Source organism: Scylla paramamosain, unplaced genomic scaffold (assembly GCF_035594125.1).
Source record: "Scylla paramamosain isolate STU-SP2022 unplaced genomic scaffold, ASM3559412v1 Contig24, whole genome shotgun sequence".
Taxonomy (NCBI): Eukaryota; Metazoa; Arthropoda; class Malacostraca; order Decapoda; family Portunidae; genus Scylla; species Scylla paramamosain.
The window spans coordinates 182,501-202,215 of record NW_026973689.1 but is presented as its reverse complement, the minus strand read 5'-3'; the positions used below and the strand labels follow the sequence as shown (position 1 = coordinate 202,215).

The following is a 19,715-nucleotide window of genomic DNA, read 5'->3' as shown; positions in this document are numbered from 1 at the left end:
CTGTGAGAGAGGAGAAAATAAGACACAGAAACAAAGAGAAAATATTTGTTATGACTTAGATCTTCACTGTTTCCACAACTGGAGGAGGAACAGGAGGAGGATAAGAGACTCACCAAAGAGGGAGAGGGTGTGGAGGGAAAGGCCAATGATGGTGGGTGACAGTGAGACGTCATAAGTGAAGGAGGAAGGGAGGGAGCCACTTGTGCCGCCCACATCCACCACCACATCCACCGTGCCCTCCTGCCAGAGTGGAGAGGGTCAGGAGGTGATGGCCTGGCCTAACCTAACACCACTACCACCATCATCACCATCATGACACACTCTTACAGTAAGAAATTGTACAAACAAAAGAGGAAAGAAAATGTGAGAAAATAGTATTTGTAATCCTAAAATACATTTTTCACTTAGCAGCATCATATGTAGCTTTGGCTCTGTCTCATACGCAAAAAGTAGCCACACCAAAAAAAATGTAACACCAACATATGTATGTTGTTGGTGTTATCTTTATGTGCTGTGGGCGCAAATCATCCAAGCTATGTGTGATGCAGCTTGTATGTGATACAAATATAGTTTTCCTGACAGAGCAATTAGCCAGTGGAAGGCACTGACTGACCAATTTATGTGTGCAGGAACCATTCATAGCTTTAAACACACACACACACACACACACACACACACACACACACACACACACACACACAAAGCATTCATAGCTTTAAAGATAAATATGACAAATTAACTTTAAAAGATAAGACATTACAAATTACAAATTACTAAATTCTTTAAAAATAAAATTACATAAGAACAAACACACACACACACACACACACACACACACACACACACACACACACACACTGACACACACACACACACACACAGTTGGAGAAAAAAGTGAGTTATAGAGAAGTAGTGAAGGACCAGAGAAGTAAAGAACGCTTGACAAGAGAGTTTATAAAGGTAATAAAGGAAAAGGAAAACCTGGTAAGAGACACTGTAGATAAAATGAAGAGTGTAATGATCTTTGGCCTGGAAGAAAGTGAGATAAAAAAAAATTGGTATAAAAGAGAAGCAGAACAAAGAAAAACAGCTCGATTAGTACTGAGTGTGATAAACGAAGGGGATACAAAGCTGGAAGATGAAATAGAGGTGTACAGGATTGGTAAATATGATCAAGGAAAAAGTAGACCATTGAAAATCAAACTAAAATCCCAAACAACAGCTGAAGAAACATTGGCAAATGCGTGGAAGCTAGCCAAAAGTAACAAGTTTAAATAAGGCTGGATTAGAAGAGAAATGAATGAGGAAGAAAGGAAGAAACTTAATGAATTGAGAAGTGAAGCAAAAGAAAGGAATGAACAGAGAACACAAGAGGAAAAGGAACTTTCTTCTGGAGAGTAATGGACCTAAGGTTGAGGAAGTGGTACATGTGAAGAGTGAAGGGTGCAGAGGCACAGCTCTAAGAGAGGGAGGGACATGGACAGTGGCATACACTAATCGCTCGTTTGCGACAACGTCGTCATAACTCAAAAATAGCAATTTTTCACGAGAGCCATTTTAAAGAATGAAAACACTCTCAATATTGTGAATAGTCCCAAAAGACCATAGCTGGAACATTTTTTGAAACATCAAATAGTCCTTTAAAGTTTATAGAAATTGAAATAATTATATCTTCACTAATCAAACCTTTATTTAAACTTTTATAATGCTTTTTTTAATATGACGTTCTTCATAAAAAAATAGTAGACCTCTCATGTACTATTTTGTTTTGTGCCATTATTTAAAGGAAAATAATCACCAATATGTTACTTAATTATGTATTGTTCATTGCTTATGACTTTGACAAGATTGATGATAATACATTTTCTTATTATGAAAATGATAGATACTTCCTAATAAATGAAAGATATTGACTGTAACACAAAAAGATATTAAAAAAAACATTGTTATGAACATAATAGATTCCTCCTAATTATAATTTTTTTTCAAATATATATATATATATATATATATATATATATATATATATATATATATATATATATATATATATATATATATATATATATATATATCCTCATGAACATAATAGATTCTTCCTAATTATCATTTTTTTCAAATAAAAAAATCCTTATGAACCTAATAGATTCTTCCTAATTATAATTTCTTTCAAATATGCCTAAGGAATTAGACAACTCAAAAATGTTCAAATAAATGAAAGATGGACTGTATAATAAAAAAAACATTATAAAATAAACATCTATTTAATATTCCATTCAAATAATATGTACCTAATGAATTAGCATACAACAAAACTTAATATTGTAATAGGCATACTAAATTTGTATTTTAACTCATTTCATTAAGATTGATTTCATTTACAGGTCTTCATAAAATTTATGATGGCATTGTGGAATCAGATTTTTATTACAAAGGTCCATCAAGTCTTTTTTCTTGTTAGCAGGCAATGTAAGTTTGCTGGAGTAACATGGCAGTAAGTCATTAATGGAGGTGGCTTTATTTGAGTTTTTCAAAATTTTAAGCTCCTTATAGTCTGAACCATAGGAATGTTTACAAAAAACTGACAGTGGTGACTGCTTTTCAAATTTCATTACTTTAACATCAGAGAGTTGAAGAGTCTTGCAATTGATAGGTCCCATTTCAGTAGCTAGAGACTTGATGTTCAAGAAATCTTTGTAACAAAGCTCTTTTACTACGAAAGGCTGTCCTTTCTTTCTAGCAGTTCGAATTGCCATTACGTAAGTTTCCGGCACATAAATGGGTTCACTTTTTAAAATTCTCTTTACTTCTCTTTCAATTAGGGAATGGGCAGAGTCACCCTCATTTTGGGTATGCCCTTTTATTAGAAACTTGTGTGTTATTGAAGTTATATTTGGTAAGTTGTTTACTGCATAAAGGTAAAGTGCCATCATGAACTTATTTTTCTGTTGGCCAGAACAGTTATCTGAGTAAAAAATTATGTCAGTTTCTCCTGCCTCACACAAGGTTTTAATGTAATCGAGAACGCAGGTCCCAATTTCATTAACCCCACGTTGGCCATTAGTTTCATTCCAGACATAGCAATTACATGAGTTTGTTTTAGCATTGTAAATAGTAAAATTTAAAACATTCAGCTTTGACTTGTAATAAAAAACTGAAATGTCCCCTTTTGGTATCTGCATTACAGCCTGAAGGTCATAAACAGCAACAACTGCATCACTCTCAGTTTTATCTTTATGTTTTTCATTTCTTGACATGTCTTTTTCTTTGTGGTGATTTCCATAGCTTCCTTGAAGGCGCTCTTTCTCTTCATTCTCCGCATTAAGATAAGATGAACAAACATCGCATTGGTCCTTTTTAGGAACAAAAAAAGAAATATTATACTCTGTGGTAAAAATGCGATAAAACAGAGTGTAATTGGCATAAGGTACCTTTTGTTGTTTGGACTTCTCAACATAATCGCGGTGAATTTCTGCAATTGTTTTAGAGCCGCATATGAATGTCCTACTTGATGTAGCTCTTGTATAGTGACTCTCTATCTGAGGGATAGACTCAATATGTGCCTTGACACCTTTCCTAATTTCAGGATCAACAGTTACTTAATTACCATGTTGGCCTCTCTTATCAGGTTCCATAAGAACATTAGCAACTCTGCTTTGCTTTGCTAAAGCTGTTCTTATTGGCCGGTCATTGATATCAAGTGTGTTCTTGAAAAAAAGTTTGCAAACACGAATTTCATTCTGACCAACCATGAAGTGAAAGGAACTGTTATTGTTCCTAGGTTGACGGTTGCCTCCCTCATGAACATACCTGTATTTAGGTCTAACAGTTTTAATGCAGTTTGAAATGAACTGCCACTGTTGAGCAATGTCTCCTAATGCCCAATAAGAGTCAAAGAGTTTTTGCCTTTCTTCTTCATTTATCTGTTCTGAACATTTAATTCGACATTTATTTCCACATGGCAGTTTCATTTTCCTTTCTGGTTTTATTTTCTTATTTTTGCTTATATAAGCCTTTCCAGAGTTCCTTAATTTTTTTGCTTTATGTTTCTTCCATTGACTCAGGTGCTGTTTACGTTTACGTCCCTTTTGCGGACTAACTAGTACAGGAATTTTATCAACTGCGTCCTTCTCTTCAAGGTTAAAACTCTCTTCTTCCTCTTTGCTTGGGATATAGTCCTTATCTTTCACGGAATCATCTGTGTCAATATCTTCAGTTTCTGAGTCACTGCTAGAAGATGATTCACTGCTAGAAGACGAGTCACTACTAGAGGACGAGTCACTACTAGAAGAAGACTTCCTGTTATTTGAAGCAGAGCTTGCACCCGTAATGCTTGCTGATGGCAGCAGATGGTCATCATTGATTTGAGGGTCAACAGGAAGTTCACATCCTACAAAGTACAAAGAAATGGGTCTAAAATGTGATTTTTTGTTTTTTGTGTTAAAAACGCTCTATGGTATGTAAGACAGCATGTGTCATTTTTTTTTAGTTTGGGGGGGAACTATAAATTCCTCAGATGGGGGTCCAAATTTTTAACAAGAACCAAAAAATCTGAAAATTTGACTTTATTTTGCATTTTTAAAAAGTTGGATCTTTAAACTTCAAAGCCTTACTCCTCCGAAAGTTTTGATTGTTAAAATAGTTTTCATCAAAATTGGCTCATTAATAAAAAAAAATAGGCTTACCTCCCACCTTAAAGCAAATTATATAGAAATATAATCAAGGTTATGACAGTATATACCTGTACTATTTTCTTCAGGGTTTTCTTCACTGTTTTCCTTAGCCTTTAATGCTAATTCTAGCATAAGTTTTCCTCTACATGACATGGTACCTATTTAATCTGAAAAAAATATGATATTTATGAATACAATGTTTTGTTGCAACAATGTCACCAATGTAAATAATACACTAACTTTTTTAAGTTTTTCGCAAGATTTTCAAATAACAATGACATAATTTAAGTTAAACAAAAATGTGCTGCTGTAATACGAGGTAATGTTTGTAACAATACTGTCATAACTCAAATACAACACCTATTATTCACAAGGTTTTTTTCCAATAATGGCACATTTTGAATTAGGACGTAAAACATAGATGTTTGTTTTTACCAATAATGACACATTTTGAATAATGACGTAAAACATAGAGCTCTATGTTCGCAGACAAAACGTATTACATCAAAATAACACATTATTGCATGAAACATAATTCATAAGTTCAGTACTTACATTTTGTACTGACATAGTTCTAAATCAAAATATGACACTCTAAATGACAGTGTGAGTGTAGTTACCCCAACGATGGTCACAGCACAACTGACATGTAACGGTCTTCACGCAAAGAAGTTGGTACATATTATGTTATGTCGTTATGACATTTAGCGCCTCTAGCGGTCAATTTTTTAACTACAATTATGACACTTTTGCCAAAAAATCTGCGTTTCAAGATGAATATGTCTATATAGATAACTCGAAAATCCATTTTTTTTAGTTATGACGTTGTTGTCGCAAACGAGCGTAATGTGGATGGTTTAGTTTCAGTGATGGATGAAGTGATTGAATTTATGAAAGCAAATGAACCAGACATCATGGCAATGGTAGAAACTAAACTAAGAGATTCAGAGACATCAAATTTAGGAGGAGGAAGTACAATATGTGGATAAGAAACAGATGTGGAAAAGGAGGAGGTGGGGTGATGATGCTTGTTAAAAAGGGTATCAGGGTGGAGAGTGGAAAATGCAGAATGCTTGGTGGAAGGCCTAAACTTACAACTAATAAATGGAAGAGGAGGAATACAATATGTCACAGTGGTGTATGTCCCACTAAAAACAAAGACCTGGAATAGACAAGAGCATGAACTGTTGCAGAGTGAGACAAAAGAATGGCTTGTAAAGAAAATTAAAGAAAACAACAAAATTGTTAAAATGGGAGATTTTAATTGTAAAGAGATAAATTGGGAGGAGTGGAACACAAGAGGAGGAGAAGACTCATGGGAAGATAAGGTTCTGAAACTGGCAATGAACAATATTATGACACAGTGGGTTGAGGAAAACACTAGATACAGAGGAGCAGAGAAGCCATCAATTTGGTATTATCAAAAGAAACAGATATTATAGAAGACATGAACTATAGTTGTCCACTAGGAAAAAGCGACCATGTCATGATAAGGTTTTGTATTAAAGAAAAAAAGAGAGGAGAGTAGATGTGAAGATTATAAAAGTGAAAGATTTAATTATGGTAAGTAAAATTTTGAACAAATGAGGAGATACTTTGGTGAAGGGGACTGAAGTACACTTATCACAGCAAGTAATGTGCAAAAGAAGTGGGAAGCTTTCATCAATATTTATGAAGAGGGAGTGAAAAGATATGTACCAAAAGTAGAGACAAAGAGAAGATATAACAATGACTGGTATAATAGAAGATGTGAAATAGCTAGGGAGGAGAGGGAAACGGCATGGAATAGATGGCGGAGGAAAAAAAAAGCAAGAGCTGTGGCAAAACTACACAACCACAAGAAATGAATATGTAAAGGTTATTAGAGAAGAAAGGAAAAATTATGAGAAAGATGTTATGGACAAATGCAAAGAGAAACCAAAACTGTTCTTCAGATATGTGAACAGCAAAATGAAAAATAGAGAAGGAATAAGCAGATTGAAGGTGAATGGTCAAATGTGTGAGGATCCGGCTGAATTGGCAGAGATAATGAACAGGAGTTTTCAATCAGTATTCACAAAAGAGAAAACATTTGTGTACCAGAGTGAGATGAGTGAGGAAATGGGTCTGGGGGAAATCCAAGTGACTGAAGAGGATGTCCAGAAACAGATGGAGGAACTAGACATTAGGAAGGCCCCTGTACCTGATGGAGTGTCAGGATGGATACTAAAAGAGTGCAATCAGCAGTTGACATGGGTAATACATAATATTATAGAAAGCTCCCTAATTGAAAGTAGAGTCCCAATTGAATGGAAGAGAGCTAACATAGTGCCAATCTACAAAGGTGGTAGTAAAGAGGACCCCTTAATCTATAGACCTGTGTCTCTAACAAGTGTGGTGTGCAAAATGTGTGAAAGATTGGTGAAGGATAAATGGATGCAGTATCTAGAAGGAAATGAAGTGATATTAAAGCAACAATTTGGATTTAGGAGAGGGAGATCGTGTGTTACAAACTTACTGAGTTTTTATTCTAGAGTGGTGGATATAATGCAAGAAAGAGATGGATGGGCTGATTGTGTTTATTTAGACCTGAAGGCAGCCTTTGATAAAGTGCCACACAGGAAATTGTTGTGGAAGTTGAAGCATAATGGTGGGCTAAGGGGGGCTTGCTGAGATGGATGGAAAATTTCTTGACAAACAGAGAAATGAGAACCGTGGTAAAAGATAAAAAATCATCATGGAGGGAAGTCATAAGTGGAGTACCCCAAGGCTCAATACTTGCACCAATCATGTTTGCAGTCTATATAAATGATATGACGGAGAAGGTGAAAAGCTACATGAGCCTTTTTGCGGATGATGCAAAGTTGCTGAAGAAAGTTGAGAGTGCAGAGGACTGTGGAACGTTACAAGAAGACCTGAACAAGATATCAGAGTGGAGTTATAGATGGGAAATGGAATTTAATTTAAAGAAGTGTAAAGTAATAGAATTTGGAAAAAGTACAAGAAGAGTAAAAGGAAATTATGTGTTGAATGGTGTAAGGTTGAGTGGAGCAGAAGAGGAAAAGGATCTCGGTGTTACAGTGACTGGGAACCTGACCCCGGAGAGACACATTAGCAAAATTACAGGAGTAACCTATAACTTGTTGAGAAGAATAAGGCAGGCCTTTGCATATATGGATGAAGAGATGGTCAGGAAGATGATCGTGTCGCTGATAAGACCCAGACTAGAATATGCAGCAGTAGTGTGGTCGCCATACAAGAAAAAGGATAAAAGTAAGTTGGAGAGAGTTCAGAGAGCAGCTACGAAGATGGTACCAAGTATCAGAGACTTGTCATATGAAGAGAGACTGGAAAGGATACATCTACAAACGTTGGAAAAGAGGAGAGAAAGGGGAGACATGATTGCGATATATAAAGCATATAAGGGAGTAGAGGAGGTGGACTGGAGCAACTTAATGGTCTGGGATACACGGGACACTAGAGGACATGGAAAGAGGCTGAAGAGGAGTGCTTGTAGAAGAGACGCCAAAAAGTACCCATTGTATTGATGTATGGAACAGTCGGGATGAGGAGATAGTAAATGAAGAAAGTATACATGGATTCAAGGCTAAGTTGGATATTAAAAGATATGGAGATGGGACAGCACAAGCATAACTCTTTTCCCATAAAGCATAACTAGGTAAATACAACTAGGTAAATACACACACACACACTTTATACTCACACCAGCAGGCACTGTGCAGGTGACCTTTGTGGGTCCACCAGAGATAACCACACACTTCTTGCCACCCAGAGTCATAATGGCACTGCCAGCCTCCCACCCATCACTGTCTGGGAAGCCAGTGCCAGTCACAGTGAGAGGATACTGTCCACCAGTGCTGCCCTCCGTGATGCTGAGTGCAACCACGGTGACTGGCACCATGTAGATGATGGGGGAGGGGAGCAGTGCCGAGCCAGCCGGCTGCATGCTGAGTGCCACTGAATGCAAGCCGCCCCACAGTGCTACAGTGCAGGTGAGCTGGGTGGTAGTGATGGCCATGCCACTCAGGGTGAGGGTGTGCTGCAGCCCCTCGCCTGTCAGGAAAAATACAAGTTTGGAATGAGTTAAATTAGATGGTGAAGGTGAGGGTGAGGGAATGCCATGGGCCCTTACCTGATGAAGGCAAGCCAGGGAAGAGGCAGAGCTACAAGACTAATCAGACAAACAGACAGACCGACGGCTCACCTGCAGTGCCGGAGACGCCAGTCAGCATGGGAGTGGTGGCATCATCGTAGGTGAAGGCACAGGCACCAAGACATGCACCAAAGTAACCATTCACTTGTACTGTCACCTGATAGCAATGAGGTAAGATCATGTTATTAGTTATCCTCATCATCTGGAACTCCCTGCCTGCTTCTGTATTTCCCTCTTCCTGTGACTTCAACTCTTTCAAGAGGGAGGTTTGAAGACACTTATCCTCCAGTTTTGGATGATCCTTTTTTACTTTCCTGTAGGTTACTGGCACTCACTGAGCTTTTTTTTCTTTTTAGTTGCCCTTGGTCAATGTCCCTCTTGCAGTAAAAATATCATTATCATTAGTGATCCATGCCTATATTCTCTCTCTCTCTCTCTCTCTCTCTCTCTCTCTCTCTCTCTCTCTCTCTCTCTCTCTCTCTCTCTCTCTCTCTCTCTCTGCCAATCAGCAAGGACTTACATGAGGAGAGTCCCTATGAGTGGTCACAAAGTCTGTCTCAAGAGGGCTGTGCCAAAGGACTCCGGCTGAGTCACGAATGATCTTGGTTTTTAGAGTTCTGTGAAGGAGCAATGGGTAACTTAAACAAATGGACTAACATAACCTAACTTTAACATATGGACTAACCTAACCTAACTTAAACAAATGGACTAACCTAACCTAACTTAAACAAATGAGCTAACCTAACCTAACTTAAACATATGGACTAGCCTAACCTAACTCAAATGGACTAACCTAACCTAAACAAACAGACTAATTTAACCTAACTTAAACATATGGACTAGCCTAACCTAACTTCAACAAATGGACTAACCTAACCTAACTTAAACATGTGAACAAATCTAGCCTAACTTGAACAAATGGACTAACCTAACCTAACAGATGGGCAATAACAGAATAACAAAAATGGTAGAAAAAGCAGATAGATAGGTTAAATAAATAAGACAGGGTAAAGAAAGAAGATAGCTAAAAATACATACATACATACATACATACATACATACATACATACATACATAAATACATACATACATATGCCAAGGCTGTTTCCCTCCATAACATATAGATAGGACAAAGGAAATAACCCAACAAATGAGAGACAGTTAAGTTAAATAGAGATTGCATAAAGAAAATACCCGAATAATGAAGCAAGTAAGTCAAAAAGATAGGATAGGATACAGTAAGGAAAATGACCCTACAAAGAAGAAAGGATTAGGTCAAACAGATACCATGGAATAGATTAAATAAATATGACAGTGTAAAGAAAGAAGATAGCTAAAAATACATACATACATACATACATACATATGCCAAGGCTGAGAGAAAATTATTCCACACAGAAGAGACAAATCTCGTAACTCTGCCACCAAAGAATACAGGTTTTTCACATCTAACTCTAAATAAATATGGGAATAAACAGAAGAGAGAGCAACAAATACTTCCAATCCCTCACCCATCAAACATCAGGTTATCTGTGTGTATCTCCACCAGCTCCTTTCTGCCGGGATCTTCCTCCCACTCAATGTAGTAGTGGTAGTTCTTGCAGGAGCCGGAGTACTGGACTGTGAGATCAGTTCCCAGGGCACTTTCCAGAATGCCCTCCAGGACCTTTGGGTCAACACCTGCTGGAATGTCTGCCAAAATGAGTGAGTGAGTGAGTGAGTGAGTGAGTGAGTGAGTGAGTGAGCGATGCAAAATCTTTCCTTAACCATCATTAACATTATGAAAAACAGCTGAAAATCTCCAAAATTCAGCTTGTTAAAAGTGCAGAATTCTTATGAAACTGTCATTAGTGATGAAAAATATCTCCGAAAACTTCACTAAACTACCACCACCCCTCTTAAACTATCATCAGCATCATAAAACACCTTGAAAACCAAATAACCTCCACAGCAGCCTGTTAAACTACTACTGTCCTTCTTAAGCTTGCACCAGAATTATAAAACACTCTTGAAAAACCTAAATAACTTTCAGTAAAGCCTTTTAAACTCCCACTTCACCGTTGAAAAAAACTAAATAACTTACACTAGAGCCTTTTAAAAATTACCACTTCACTCTTGAAAACCTAAATAACTCCCACTACAGCCTTTTAAACTCTCACTTCACCCTTGAAAAACTAAATAACTTCCACTAAAGCCTTTCAAACTACCACTGACCACCCTTGAAAAATTAAATGACTTCCACTAGAGCCTTTTAAACTACCACTGGCATTCTTAAAAGCCTGAGGAAACCTCCACTGCAGCCTGTTAAAATGAAAATAAGATAAGACAGCAAGACATATAGGAACACTGGCCAGTGACATCCATAGTTCAGTCTCCCAACAAACCTTTTACAACCTGCCCCTGAATTCCGAGGTCCCAGGTGCCAGCGAGGGGACCCGTGGCAGTCTGAGAGGAGCATGTGACTCACCTGAGTGTCAAAGCTTGCTGGAGGACCTGATAGAGGGAGAGAGAGTGGGAAAAGTACTGATTAATGCTGTGGGTTTTATGGCAGTGTGTATTAAGTTTTGTCTTTTTTCCTTCTTTTAGTATGTGGGTGGCTTTGTTTAAGGCAACAATATGATGGAACACAAATGAAAAGGGCCCACTAAAGGTGTCAGTCCCCAAAGACTTGTCAATGGGTTACCTAAGACTAAGAGGAAAATATATTAAGCTGCATTGTTTTCCTTTATTGTTGAATGTAAATGTGGATGATAAGGCATCTTTTTCTTATGATTCTCTCTCTCTCTCTCTCTCTCTCTCTCTCTCTCTCTCTCTCTCTCTCTCTCTCTCTCTCTCTCTCTCTCTCTCTCTCATCTCATGATCCAATAACACACATCCAGCATCATGACACTACTAAACAAAGTAAAAAAAGATAAATAAATTAAAATAAAAAAAGAGTAAAAATACCACAAACTCCATGGGGAAAAAAAAAAGCAGATAAGAAGAGGAAACAGAGTGACGGGCAAAAAAAAAAAAAGAAAAAACATGGAGGACAAAACAGGATAAACATTTCACCTTCTTCATTATTTTTACCTTCCACCTGCAGGAGCCCAAGGAGGGGCATTCCAGTCTTGCAGTTTGTGGTCTGGAATTCCAGGGAGTACCCATTCTCTGTCACCTTCTTGACTGCCACATCCTCAATAAGGATTCCCTTCTGCTTGAGGGCGGGCGGGTACATCTGTGTCACTGTGGCAGGGGAGGAGGCAGTAAGGGTTAGTGTGTGTGTGTGTATTTACCTAGTTGTATTTACCTAGTTGTATAGTACAGGGTCCGAGCCAAAGCTCAATTAGTCCTGTCTCCATACCCGAATTTGTCCAATTTCTCTTTAAACATGTGCACACTCTTTGCCGCAACCACCTCTTCTTTTAAGTTATTCCATATTTCAACCGTTCGATGCGGAAAGCTGTATTTCTTAATATCTCCCAAACAATGACTCTTCTTTAATTTCTTCATATGTCCCCTTGTATGTCTATCTCCTTCCTCCACTTTTACAACTAGGTCATCTCTGTCTATCTTCTCCATGCCATTTACTAATTTGAACATTGTTATCAGGTCTCCTCTTTCCCTTCTTTCTTGCAGTGTTGGTAATCCAATTTCTTCCAGTCTTTCCTCGTAACTTAGGTCTTCCAATTCAGGTATCATTTTCGTAGCTGTTCTTTGTATTCTTTCCAATTTCCTTATATCTTTCTTCTTGTGTGGAGACCATACCACTGCTGCGTATTCCAGTTTGGGGCGTATCATGTGTGTTATGATTTTCTTCATCATTTCTTTGTCTAGGTAATTAAATGCTACCCTGATATTTGCTAGCAAATTATATGTAGAGCCAAATATTCCATTGATGTGTTTTTCTGGTGATAGCGTGTCTTGAATTATTACTCCCAAGTCTTTTTCTTCTTTGCTCTTTGGTATTGTGATTCCTCCCATCTTATACTTCCATGAAGGTCTCCTTTTACTTCTTCCCATCTCCATTACATGGCACTTTTTTATATTGAATTCTAATTTCCATCGTTTACTCCATTCATAAATTCTATCAATATCCCTCTGTAGTTCCTCACAATCCTCTTGGTTCTTTATTACTTTCATCAATTTTGCATCATCTGCAAACATGTTAATGTAGCTATTTAAACCCACAGTCATATCATTTATATAGACCTGAAACATTATAGGTGCCAACACAGACCCTTGTGGTACTCCGCTTGTTACTTCGTACCAACTTGATTTATTATCTCTGATTACTGTGCTCATTTCCCTACCTTGGAGATAATCCTTCATCCACTTAAGTATTTTTCCTTTTAGCCCTCCTCGATGTTCCAGTTTCCATACGAGACTTTTATGTGGAACTGTATCAAAAGCTTTTTTCAGATCTAAATAGACTGCATCAACCCAACCATCTCTCTCTTGTAGTTTATCTATTACTCTTGTATAAAAGCTCAGTAAGTTTGTTACGCAAGATCTCTCTTTCCTGAAACCGAATTGTTTTTCTGTTATTATATTTTCTTGTTCAAGATATTGCACCCATCTGTTTTTAATGACTATTTCACAGAGTTTACTTACAATACTCGTGAGTGAGACTGGTCTGTAATTCAGTGGTTCCATTTTATTACCTCCTTTGTATAACGGTACTATATTTGCTCTCTTCCATTCCTTTGGTACTTTTCCCTCCTTCAAAGAACTGTTAATTATCTCCCATATTGGTTCTTCCAATTCCTCTCTACATTCTTTCAATATCCATCCATTTACTTCGTCTGGTCCCATCGCCTTCCTAGTATCTAGCTCTTCCAGTAGTCTTTTAATTTCTTTTCTTTCCACTTGTATGTTTGCTATTCCTTTCTGTTGTTCCTCATCTCCCAGTGATGCAAAGACAGTTTCTCTTGTAAATACAGACTTAAAGCTTTTATTCAGTATCTCAGCCATCTCTTGTGTGGTTTCATAAATTTCTCCATTTTCCTTCAGCTTTGTAATAGTATCTCTATGCTTTATTTTTCCATTTACATATCTATAGAAAAGTTTGGGTTCTTCTTTACACTTTCCAACTACATCTCTTTCAAAATTTCTTTCTTCTTCTCTTCTTATTTTAACATAATCATTTCTAGCTGTCCTGTATTCTTCTCTATTTATCTCATTCCATTGTTTCCTCATTTTTTTCCATGCCCTCTCCTTTTTCTTTTTTGCCTCTGCACACTTTGCATTAAACCACACTTTCTTATTTTCTTTTACCTTATATCTTGGCACATATCTTTCAACACCTTCTCTAAACTTGCTTAAAAACACTTCATATTTTTTCTGCACCTCCATACCTCTTAATAAATTATTCCAATCAAGCTCTCCGTAGAATTTCTTTAACCCTGTAAAGTCTGCCTTAGCATAATTTTTTCTCTCATTTTTATATTCCTCATTGAATTTTGGCACTTCTTCTTTGATCTCTATCTCCATCTTCACATGATCAAAAGTGTGTGTGTGTGTGTGTGTGTGTGTGTGTGTGTGTGTGTGTGTGTGTGTGTGTGTGTGTGTGTGTGTGTGTGTGTGTGTGTGTGTGTGTGAGAGAGAGAGAGAGAGAGAGAGAGAGAGAGAGAGAGAGAGAGAGAGAGAGAGAGAGAGAGAGAGAGAGAGAGAGAGAGAGAGAGAGAGAGAGAGAGAGAGAGAGAGAGAGAGAGAGAGAGAGAGAGATATGACAGGCCACTAAGGCACAATATGCACTATGAACACACTGACCTGACCCTCTGATGGTGCAAGGTCATGCCGCCCCGTCACTCAGCACACTCGGGCTTCTGCCAGTAATGGATGCCCCCAAGGCTGTCCCTGAGAGGTCATAACAGGTCACATAAGAGGTGACATATAAGAAGTCATACAATTATGAACAAATTTACAAGTTTATAGTAAAAATTTTCAGATGTTTTTAAGAGTGTGTGTGTGTGTGTGTGTGTGTGTGTGTGTGTGTGTGTGTGTGTGTGTGTGTGTGTGTGTGTGTGTGTGTGTGTGTGTGTGTGTGTGTGTGTGTGTGTGTGTGTGTGTGTGTGTGTGTGTGTGTGTGTGTGTGTGTGTGTGTGTGTGTGTGTGTGTGTTTCCAGATTTCTGCAGTACTTTGCAGGAAACTGTTCTTCTTAATATCCTCCTACACACACCCTTCTTCTTCATCTTCTCATGCCCTCTCGTGCTTCTAAAGTCTCTCACCACCAAATTACTCTGGTCCAATTTTTCACTGTCCAACAAAATCCAATATAATGCCATCAGATCACCTCTCTCTCTTCTCTCTTCCAAGGGTGGGTAGGTTTAGTTTTAGTCTCTCTTCATATGATAAGTCTGATAGGGTCAGAGGCAACTTTGTCGCTGCTCATTGTATTCTTTCTAATTTCTTTATGCCCCTTTTAGTGCTGGGAGACCACATCGCTGCTGCATATTTCAAACTAGGTCTTATCATTGTCAGTTACATCCCTAATCATCTCTTCATCCAGGTAGTTGAATGTTGTTCTTATGTTTCTCACCAGATTATATGTTTCCCCTGTCTTTCTTCTTACATGTATCTCTGAGGACAACTTATCAGTGACAGTAATTCCAAGGTCTTTCTCTTCACTCTTCACTTTTATTTCCTCATTACCCAATTTATAACTGAAGACTGGCATCACACAACTATGCCCAAACTTCAACACTCCTCATCTTTTTATGTTAAACTCCATTTTCCAAGTGTCACTCCAATCCCAAATCACATTCAGATCTCCCTGTAGAGCTTCACAATCCTCTGTCCTCTCCACTTTTCCCATCAATTTTGCATCATCAGCGAATAGACTCATGTAACTATTCACCCCTTCCATCACATCATTCACACAGGTAGCAAACATGACTGGTGGTAGTACTGAACCCTGCAGAACACCACTAATTACCTCTCTCCATGATGACTTTTTATCTTTGACCACTGTTCTCATTTCCCTTCCTCTCAGAAAGTCACTGATCCAATGTAGGAGTGCTCCTCTCAGCCCACCAGACATTTCTCATTTCCACAACAGTCTGCTGTGGGGCACCTTCTCAAAATAAACACAATCTGCCCATCCCTCTCTTTCTTGTACCATATCTATGACTGGAGTAGAAGCACCTTAAATTTGTTATACATGACCTTCCTTTCCTAAATCTGAATTGTCTGTCTGTTAATATTTCTCTCTTTTCCAGATATTCACTCCATTTTTGCTTCACTATTCTTTGGCACAATTTTGCCACTACACTTGTTAATGATGCTGGTCTATAATTAAATGGTTTTTCTTTGCTTCCACTCTTATATATGGGGACTATACCTGCTTTTTTTCCAATGTTGGGCACCACTCCTTCTGTTAATGAAGTTATGATGAGTTTGTAAATCATGTGTGCAGGTTGATCTCTGCATTCCTTCACCACCCAATCAGACACTCCATCAGGTCCCTGTGCCTTCCTCACATCCAAGTCTTCCATCATTATTCTTACCTCATCCACTGTTACCTCAATCTCACTCACTCTTCTACTATCACATCTGCCGTCACCGGTCTACCAAATGTTCCCTCTCCAGTGAAGACACTTTGAAAGAAGTCATTCAAAACCTCTGCAATTTGTGCTTCTTCTTCAACATGTTTGCCATTTATTTTCAGTTTGTTGAACCCATTTTTATTCTTCATTTTACCGTTCTATAGAACATCCTTGGTTCATCCTTACATATGTCTATAATATCTTTTCATGAATTCTTTATTTCTTCCCTCCTTAGAGTGTTCATTTCTCTCCCTTTTATATGTTGACTCCACTCACACTCACTTACATACTGCTCATCTACCCTCCCTTCCTCCTTGTCTTCCTCCTCCTCCCTTTCTGCCATCTCTCCCATAACTCCTCTGCTTTTCCTTCCTTCTCCCTTGTCTCCATATCTCCACTTACCTCTTTTTCTTTCTCTTCTCTCTCCCTAACCCAGCCACCCTCTCTCTCTCTCTCTCTCTCTCTCTCTCTCTCCCACACACACACACACACACACACCTTTTTTCCATCTGGTTTCTTCTGCAACATGAAAACCACATCCTTCTGATATTAGTACTTAATTCTCCTCAGAGCCACCACCACCACCACCACCACTGCCACAACCACTATCATTATTTTCACCTTTATCTTTACTCAGGTGGTGTTGTTGTGGTCTCCAGGGGCATTTTCATGACTGACAATGCAAGGATTTTGCAAGAGAGAAAGAAAATGCCCCATGAGAATTTTGGTGATCATCTGTATGGCCTTTGAAAATGTTTTTTTTATGAGAAAGCAAAGCATTAAGAATACAAACAAGATATAACTAAGCTAACACAGGAAGCTGGTAAGTTAGTTTGTTGTATACTAAATGCAAGGTCTTGTTTCTGGAAAGTTGTGCTTCAGGTTCAAACCAGTGACTGTCAAGATTAACACATTTTCCTCATAAAACTTTTCCTACACTGCAGTATACTATGATAGACACAAACACATACAAAAATAAATATTACTACTACTACTTTTCTCCTGTAAGAGGGGCACTGGCCAGGGGCAACACAAATTTTGAATAAAAAAAAAAGAAAAAAAAAGCCCCAGTGTTACTACTACTCCAGTAGTAGTAAAACTATATAGACTACAGACAAATGAGTAGTAAATATAACATCAAATCAATCCTTTAGGACCAAACCTAGGCATGTTAATACATCACTGGAATTCTGTCTGCTGCTGATCCCGTCATACAGAATCCATTAGCTATTTGTGGTGGGTTCCCACGGCAGAGGCTTCACGCAGCAGCAGCACCACCACACAAGTTGCAGGCACACGCACCACACTCAGCCAGGAATGCACTTTCCAAGGCAACTGTGGATAATGAATAAAGAAAAAATAATAATTAGCCTTGAATTGATTTTCCAGAGCACCTGTGAACAGAGAAGAAATGAATAGAATAGTAAATACTTCAGAACAGTAAATGTGGCTACATTTCAACATATTTTTTACCTGGCTGGTCTCACAAGAGAGAACCCCTTTAGGGCCAGTTCAGGGTCAGCTCACCACCACTATCAAAAAGACACCAAAGTCTGTACATGCTTATCTAACTGCCTGGCAAGTGTGCCATCAGCCCAAGATAAATAATAAATCTGACTAGCAGCACAGCGTATATGTCACCAGCAAGAATCAAACAGATGTACACCTGAGAAATTGGACAAACTGTACCTAAAACCATCAACAGAATTAGATTCAGGCACACTGTTAGCAAGAAAATTCCAAATTTTCATCACTCTTGAGAAAAATGTGTGCCTGGCATCACAACAACTATAAGGAATGCTGACAGAAGTGGCTCAGATAAACAGGTCTGCTGCATTAACTGTATGGATGGCCTCTAGTGCTGACAGCAGTGGCCGAGGTGTACAAGTCTGTTGCATTAATTTGTATGGAAGGCTTCTAGTGCTGATAGAAGTGGCTGAGATGAACAGGTCTGCTGCATTAACTGTATGGATGGCCTCTAGTGCTGACAGCAGTGGCCGAGGTGTACAAGTCTGTTGCATTAATTGTATGGATGGCCTCTAGTGCTGACAGTAGTGGCTGAGGTGTACAAGTCTGTTGCATTAATTGTATGGATGGCCTCTAGTGCTGACAGTAGTGGCTGAGATGAACAGGTCTGCTGCATTAACTGTATGGACGGCCTCTAGTGCTGACAGTAGTGGCTGAGATGTACAAGTCTGTTGCATTAATTGTATGGATGGCCTCTAGTGCTGACAGTAGTGGCTGAGGTGTACAAGTCTGTTGCATTAATTTGTATGGATGGCCTCTAGTGCTGACAGTAGTGGCTGAGATGAGCAGGTCTGCTGCATTAACTGTATGGATGGCCTCTAGTGTTGACACAAGGGGGCTGAGGTGAACAGTTGCTGATTTTCCTTGGAATGACTACTGCTTCCGTGTCAGAGACCCGTCTTTGTGTGCTGAGCGCATAACAGAGGTGATAGTGTCTGGCATGGAGGCGTACATTCCTCACTCTTTTTCTCGTCCGAAACCTTCTAAACCTTGGTTTAACACAGCTTGTTCTCGTGCTATACATGATAGAGAGGTGGCCCACAAAAGGTACTTAAGCCTTCCATCACCAGAATCTCATGCACTTTATATTTCTGCCCGGAACCATGCCAAGTCTGTTCTCCAACTAGCCAAAAACTCCTTCATTAACAGAAAATGTCAAAACCTTTCAAGATCTAACTCCCCTCGTGATTTCTGGCATCTAGCCAAAAATATCTCCAATAACTTTGCTTCTTCTTCTTTCCCTCCTCTACTTCAACCAGATGGCACCACTGCTATCACATCTATTTCTAAAGCTGAACTCTTTGCTCAAACCTTTGCTAAAAACTCTACCTTGGACGATTCTGGGCTTGTTCCTCCCTCTCCTCCACCCTCTGACTACTTCATGCCTCGTATTAAAATTCTTCGTAATGATGTTTTCCATGCCCTCGCTGGCCTAAACCCTCAGAAGGCTTATGGACCTGATGGGGTCCCTCCTATTGTTCTCCGAAACTGTGCCTCCGTGCTTGCACCTTGCCTAGTCAAACTCTTTCAGCTATGTCTGTCAACATCTACCTTTCCTTCTTGCTGGAAGTTTGCCTACATTCAACCTGTTCCTAAAAAGGGTGACCGCTCTAATCCCTCAAACTACCGTCCTATTGCTTTAATTTCCTGCTTATCTAAAGTTTTTGAATCTATCCTCAACAGGAAGATTCTTAAACATCTATCACTTCACAACCTTCTATCTGATCGCCAGTATGGGTTCCGTCAAGGCCGCTCTACTGGTGATCTTCTGGCTTTCCTTACTGAGTCTTGGTCATCCTCTTTTAGAGACTTTGGTGAAACTTTTGCTGTTGCCT

The 19,715-nt window shown here is 38.7% G+C and overlaps 1 protein-coding gene across 1 annotated transcript in view; it reads right to left on the bottom strand.

Annotated features, from left to right (window-relative positions):
• Positions 1-2,085: 2,085 nt before the first annotated feature.
• Positions 2,086-19,715, bottom strand: part of LOC135097543 (fibrocystin-L-like) — a 20,229-nt gene continuing 2,599 nt past the window's right edge. The window contains exons 2-9 of the mRNA XM_063999473.1: positions 17,516-17,688; positions 11,899-12,051; positions 11,211-11,319; positions 10,338-10,518; positions 9,347-9,443; positions 8,878-8,983; positions 8,377-8,726; positions 2,086-4,390 (exon numbers count right to left, since the gene is read on the bottom strand). Coding sequence (XP_063855543.1) covers positions 4,187-4,390; positions 8,377-8,726; positions 8,878-8,983; positions 9,347-9,443; positions 10,338-10,348 — 768 coding nt within the window. The 5' untranslated portion in view covers positions 10,349-10,518; positions 11,211-11,319; positions 11,899-12,051; positions 17,516-17,688 and the 3' untranslated portion in view covers positions 2,086-4,186. The remainder of the gene's footprint in view (positions 4,391-8,376; positions 8,727-8,877; positions 8,984-9,346; positions 9,444-10,337; positions 10,519-11,210; positions 11,320-11,898; positions 12,052-17,515; positions 17,689-19,715) is intronic.